Here is a 6,732-nt window from a genome sequence, read left to right as displayed (position 1 = left end):
TATTACTCGATATATTTACCGTTTTCACGCTAATGCACTGTATTTACGCTCGCCCGTGACGTTATTATGAAAGTCACTACCGGATCTGTCTATTTCGTTATAGCTACCTTGATAAGCCCTTATCAAATTGTCCTGAACAATACAGTGCATGATTATCGACACTCTGAGGGCCTATGTTTGATTTTCAGACCTCGTATATCTGCTGCATGGCAGGTGCTTTTCATTCTGATCAGATATGCTGCCTGAGGTGTGGACCCAGGCACCTATCTTGATGAGGAAAAAAAGGAACCAGTCTGACACCATGAGAAAAGTTGGACTTATTGGGGTGCTGCTGTTATCACAGGTGAGAAAATAGATGTTTAAATGTGGAAAGATCTTAAAATGAGCAAGTAAGTTATTGTTTCTTTATTTGCAGGCAAAGTCGTCATCAGGGTGTCATCCTCATGGTCATATTCTGAAAGAAGAGGAAAAGTGTATGAAAGATCTGCTACTTTTAAATTCATACAAAGCAACAGGTGAGTAAATACATTGTGAGTTTTGGATGTTTTGTGTAACTAAATGTTTTTATATTGTTGAATAAGTCAAGATATCTGCTCAGTGAACATCTGCATTAAAAAAATGTTGGTGATCTCTGATGTGAAAGAAAATCTTTGAATAAAGTCTCTAACTTGTGAAATGTGATGCAATGTTCTAATGACACCTAGTGGCCATATAGTATAATGCACCCTGACATCCAAAGAAACATAAAAACTTGTATTTGACATAAATATATAAATGTTATATTTAAAGGATTAGGATTAATCCACAATCATTGATTCTGAAATTAAAACATCAAATCAGATCATTACTTTTTATAATTTGCATGGACTCTTGAAACTATAACATATAGTTTTGCATGAAACTATAACATTTCTTCCATTTCTGTTCCATCTTTTAAGAAAACAACATCAGTGTTCACTGTAAGGGAATGTGGGATGACCTGAACTGCTGGCCACCGGCGTCTCTCGGAGAAACCGTCTCTCAGCCGTGTCCGAAACATGAGTTTTTCAGTTCAGAAGGTGAGATTCAACACATGCACTCCCATTTGACACCCATTATCTATAACACATTACACCGGTTAATTATTGGCCAGGAAACAGATTTGTTTATTTAAGGAACTGAGACAGCTTCTCCCTCTCAGGCTCTCTATCCAAACATTCAGCCATGATAAATCTGTGTACATAGAGACACCAGGAAGCACATTGGAGTGCTAAATTTACATTGGTAGATGAGGGTGATAGATTTCATAATAATTTATCTGAAGAACCGGAGGTTTATATACGCACCTGAAGAGGGAGAGCAACATATTTACTGTCCAGTAAACCCAAGCTTGTAAACACAGATTGACATTTATCATTATATTATTGTTCTGTGTGGCTCAAACGCACCCAGAGAACAGGTGATTGTGTTGCTATTTTGCAGGCAAAGTGCATCGCAACTGCACTGCTGATGGCTGGACAGACCCACTCGTGCCACATGAAGACGCATGTAGCTACACTTTCAATGATACACTTCAGTTTTTTGGAGAGGTTGGTGTTAACTAATAAGCAATCCAACATTCCACAAATTTTCTATGACTGTAACTATTGTTTTCATGCATGCTTTCAGGATTAGTTCAACATTTGCTGGAATATGTTGTTACACTTTTTTGCTGAGAGTTGGATGAGAAGATTGATACCAAACTTGTGTGTATAGGCTAAATATGTAGCATGAGCCAGGAGGCGATTAGCTTAGCTTAGCTTAGCTTAGCTTAGTGTAGTAGAAGGAACAGCTAGCTTATCCCTGGTCAAAGAAAACACCTACCAGTACCCTGAAAGCTACTAGTTAAGATGCTATGGCCTTTGTTTAACTCATACACAAAAAAAAAAAAAAAAACTACACGTTGTAGTTTTCTGGGAGTTAAATATTGGCATAATTTTTTTCTGGCCAACGACCACACAACTGTAACTTCCTGTTTTTAAATGTAGTCTTTTTTAAACAAGCACGCTACAACATGTTAATTGGTGACCTTTTTGGTGTTAGCAGTCACATTTCTTTTATCCTTGGGCTCAGCTAAGCTAGATGTTTTCTGCTCTTAGCATTTATGCTAAGCTAAGGTAATAGGGCAAAATGGTCCAAGTGCGGACCTCATGTCTTGGGACAGATCTTTGAGCCAATGGCAGGAGAGAAGGCTACACATATGTGCACGCACACAGCCACAAAAGTATAACAGCAAACGGGCTACTTGCTACTTTTATGGCTAAGCTAACAGCTTCTCTCACAGAATGAGAGGTTAACTGTATCTACTGTGTGTAAAAAAAAAAAAAACAGCTTTAAGTGAAATAAGAGTCAAACAAAGAGTGAAATGTTCCTAAATATACCATTTTATCTACAGTCTGTAAGGCTATGAAGACTTTTGTAACCAACATTAGCTTTTTAACGTTAGCAAAATGCATTTCTTTCACACCCTTTCCATGCAGACCTGGGGCTAGCATAGCAGCTATCTCATCTCCAATCACCTGCTAGCTTTAGCTACAAATTTACAGTTAATTCATGGCAGCAGTGTCAACCTTCTCCTCTAACTCATTCCTTTCCCCCAGTTATTGAAAAATGAATAATACAGTTTCGTACATAGAGTCTGACAGATGTTATGGAGGAAGATGTAAATAGCTGACATTCTTTTAAGTCTAGACTTGCCCCCTAATTGCCCATTACACCTTTGGCATATCACCAAACTCTTGAAATAAATGAGATATCTGACCCCCATAAGATCTGTCTCTGGACTACACTCACTGCAGGCCAAGTTTCTGTCTTAAATACTTGAGTCTAAGCCAGATCCTGGACTGACGTACTGCATATATAGTGAGAAAATACTCAGCAACTTAGCATCAGCTAAATGGTGCATATGTTACAGATCACTGTGAGCAATAAACTTTCCTGTAGGTTTCCCAGGGCCCTGCATGGTTGCCATGAAGTGAACTGGTAGCTATATTGTTAAATCATGCTGTCTTTGAGGTGATAAAGTGACGTTATCTTTCTATTTGATTAGTCCTCAGATTCCCATTTGTATTTCTCCTACGTGAAGACCATGTACACAGCTGGATACACACTGTCTCTCATCACTCTCACCATCGCCATCACCATATTCTGCATGTTCAGGTGAGAAACAGTTTCTCTTATCTCGTTCGCTCTTCTTGTGAAGTGCAGGTTTATGAACTCTGTGCATTTTTCTTCAGAAAGCTGCACTGTACAAGGAACTACATCCACATCCAGATGTTTATCTCCTTCATCCTGAGAGCCATCTTTATCTTCATCAGAGATTCTCTGCTGTTTACTAATGAAGAGCTCTACCACTGTGAATACTACCCGGTATGAATGGACGAACATTTTCCCATCCTTCTCTTCCTCTGATGATTAGATGCTCACTTTGGTCTACTACATACATAGCCTACATTATACATTTAGCAGTATCTAAAGCATGGATGGACATATTGCCAGTGTCTGAATTAGACACAAGACAATATGTCACAGTTATGCTAAGGTGCCTTAAGCTAAATGCTAACTTTAGCATGCTTACATGCTGATGTTTACCAAATATACCCTCTTTATTTAGCCTTATTTGCTAATTCGCACTAAAGGCAAGATACAGCTGAGGCTGTTAAACTGCTGTTAGCTTAGCAGGTATTTAGTCATTAAAAGTTATATAATAAATATGTAAGAACATGTCAACTTCATACTCAAAACAAATGGGTGGCACATATCACTAGAGTAACCACCAACTGCTTCTAACTGTAGCTGCTGTTAGCTAGTTAGCTTGGCCGGTGCTAGCTGGTTAGCATGCTAACTTCAGTAGATTTCTATGCAACACAAGACGTAATTGTCATCATGTCAAAACTGTTATTTCTGTACATGTTGGTGATCATTTTAGTTTATTTTCTGACTGTTTTCAACTAAAATATTACATATTGCACCTTTTATATGTCAGTCTGCATCATCCAAACTGGTGGACCAATCAATTAATGGCTTAGCTGAATGTTTGATGCAGTAAAAATGTTCTCCCACAAGATGGCGCTGGTTAACTTTAGTAGGGAGTTAACTCACCTCCTCTCCTCTGCTCAGGTGGCGTGTAAGGTGGTGCTGATGTTCTCCAACTACTCCATCCTGGCAAACTACAGCTGGCTGCTGGTGGAGGGTCACTTCCTCTTCACCCTGGTGAACCGCTCCTTCTTCTCCCTGAAGAAACACCTCGCTTGGTACATCATCCTGAGCTGGGGTAGGGAACCAGGTTAACACAAATCAAGCGCACCTTTGCACATATTCACACCTCAGTAAAGGCAATGCCGATGCATTTCATCACACAGGTGTACCGTTGATTGTCATTATCTGCTGGGGGTGTGCCAAGTTTTTTTATGAAGACGAAGGGTAAGAGTAAAAATCTGTTTTACTTGTCCATTTGCAGTTACGAGATTGTCTAAGTGTCTGATTTTAAAATTCTCTCATATGTCTTTGACAAAGCTGTTGGGAAACCAGGGCACATCTGTGGATTTGGTGGATTCTTCGCGTGCCAGTTCTTCTGACTATATCTGTAAACTTCTTCTTTGTTTAAACATCATGAAAAAATTATTCTGACATTTTGGGAAACACACTTATTCACCTCCTTGCGAGGTGTTAGATAAGAAGATTGATACCACTCTCATGTCTGTCAGTTTAATATAAAGCTACAGACAGCAGTGGTTAGCCTAGCTTAGCATACAGATTTACAGCTAGCCTGGCTCTGTCCAAAGTTAAAAAAATACAAAAATAAATCTGCTTTCCAGCTAATCTAAAGCAGGCCATGGTGAGGACAGGACTCCAGGAAGTCACTGCACCTGGGCAAGAAATAGTCCGCTCTGTAACCCCCCGCTTAATTACTACTTATCACTTTTACACGTTATTGTTTAAAATAAACAAAACAAGATGTAACGTGTTGATTGCGAGCTTTAGTGGTGCTGGTAGATGTTTTTTTCGTATCTTTGCACACAGCCAAGTGAGCCGTTTCCTGTTTCTGTCTTTGTGCTAAGCTAAGCTAACCGGCTGCATCTTCATATTTAGCAGACATATGCAAGAGTGGTATCAATCTTCTCGTCTAGCGCTTGGCAATAAAGCAAATAAGCTAATTTCCCAAGATATCAATCTCACAACAGTAGTGTTGACAGGTTTTAATCGTTTCAGGTGAATCTGGTGTTTTTCTTGGGCATTTTGAGGATACTGGTGGGGAAACTCAGAATGTCAGACGCACAGAGGAATGAATTCCACCAGTATAAGTGAGTAGCGATCACACCATGCTATTGTTGCACTGCCATACTGTATTCGTATCAAGCAGAGTCTTCGAGGAATGGCATAAGAGAATAAAGATTTTTCCCATTTACTTTCAAGTAAAAGTTTTTTGTTTTTTTTGCTTTCACCAGGAGGCTGATCAAATCCACATTTTTCCTGGTGGCTCTGTTTGGTCTGCATTACATCCTGTTTGTCTTCTTACCTGTCGAAGTGAGCAGTTCAGTTTTTAAGATAAGGACCTTTGCAGAGCTGGCTCTGTCATCCACACAGGTAGATTGTGACAAGAGATAAAAACTCTCAGTAGACTCAGAATGACAAAACTACACTCACCGTCCCGTCTCTCCTCACATCTCTCAGGGTTTCGTGGTGGCCGTGCTCTACTGCTTCATGAACGGAGAGGTAAGAGCCGGTTAGCCAATTAGAGGCCATACATCTGGTTTTGAAAGTGTAGCTCAAGTTGGGGTTCAATGACGTGTACATTTCCAGGTGCAGCACGAGCTTCAGAGGAGGTGGAGGAGATGGAGGCTGACCCGGCACCTCCCCAGTCGGCGCCGGCAGCATCACGGCTCCATCAGCCACAGCGGGTCCCCTCACACGCAGGTCTCCCTGCTGCCCTGCTCTCCAGGCAGCCCGGCGACCAGTGGACTCCCGGTGGATACCGTGGAGATGTGATTCAAGCTAGGATCGGCTCATTTTTTCTCTCCTTGTCGAAACATAATGGATTCTGGCTCGGTGCTGACAGACGAGTCCACAACTGCGTCTTAAGTGTTTAATACAGTGGTACTGTTAAATGCATATTTTTCTAAGTCCTGAAGTGTTTCTATTTGATGACGTAAGGATGTAAAATATACTGTAGAGACCCAGTCATTTTCGAGCAGAGACCCAAAAAAGAGGCTTGTTCTTAACAGGTTAAACTTTATAACTAATTAAAGGGGCGCTGTGTGGTTCTGGAGAAGAAATTAAATCTCAGAATTTTAATCTTTACAATATTAATGAGGTAATAATACAAATTTAGAAATATTTATTTTTTTCCATAAGTGAATAAACAAGCTGTACTCAGAGGAAAAAATGTCACAGAACACTGTTTGAAGCTAGAAAGGTGGCAGGGTCCGCCACATATAAACAAATATGAATAGTGTATCCTACATTTCCCATAGTGCAACTCAAAAACAAAGTGAAGTCAACACACTGATCCGAACATCTGCTGCCAGATCGGACTGACTTTAAAAAAGGCCAATTAGTGCCTAGAACCTGCCCGATGGTCAGAAAGTAGCCCGATTTTTAATTTATCAGGTCCGCCTAGCTACAGCTAACAAAGGTTATAATGGTCAGTTAGCATTGAAACCGTTTTAGGAAGCTGTTGATTCAAGTATATTATCATTTTCTAACTTGTTGGGT

General features: G+C 40.1%; 1 protein-coding gene across 1 annotated transcript; it reads left to right on the top strand.

Moving 5' to 3' along the window:
- The first annotated feature begins 181 nt into the window (after positions 1-181).
- On the top strand, positions 182-6,687 carry sctr (secretin receptor). The gene is made up of 13 exons (XM_084347695.1): positions 182-343; positions 416-515; positions 939-1,058; positions 1,462-1,568; positions 3,068-3,177; positions 3,255-3,387; positions 4,138-4,291; positions 4,380-4,440; positions 4,534-4,603; positions 5,230-5,321; positions 5,466-5,604; positions 5,692-5,733; positions 5,821-6,687. The coding sequence occupies exons 1-13, from the start codon at positions 236-238 to the stop codon at positions 6,004-6,006; spliced, it is 1,422 nt and encodes a 473-aa protein (XP_084203821.1). The 5' UTR covers positions 182-235; the 3' UTR covers positions 6,007-6,687.
- The last annotated feature ends 45 nt before the right edge of the window (positions 6,688-6,732 follow it).

The sequence above is a fragment of the Pagrus pagrus genome, assembly GCF_965226575.1.
Source record: "Pagrus pagrus genome assembly, chromosome: 24".
Lineage (NCBI taxonomy): Eukaryota > Metazoa > Chordata > Actinopteri > Spariformes > Sparidae > Pagrus > Pagrus pagrus.
The sequence above is the reverse complement of the archived record's forward strand: the minus strand, read 5'-3'. Positions and strand labels throughout refer to the sequence as shown.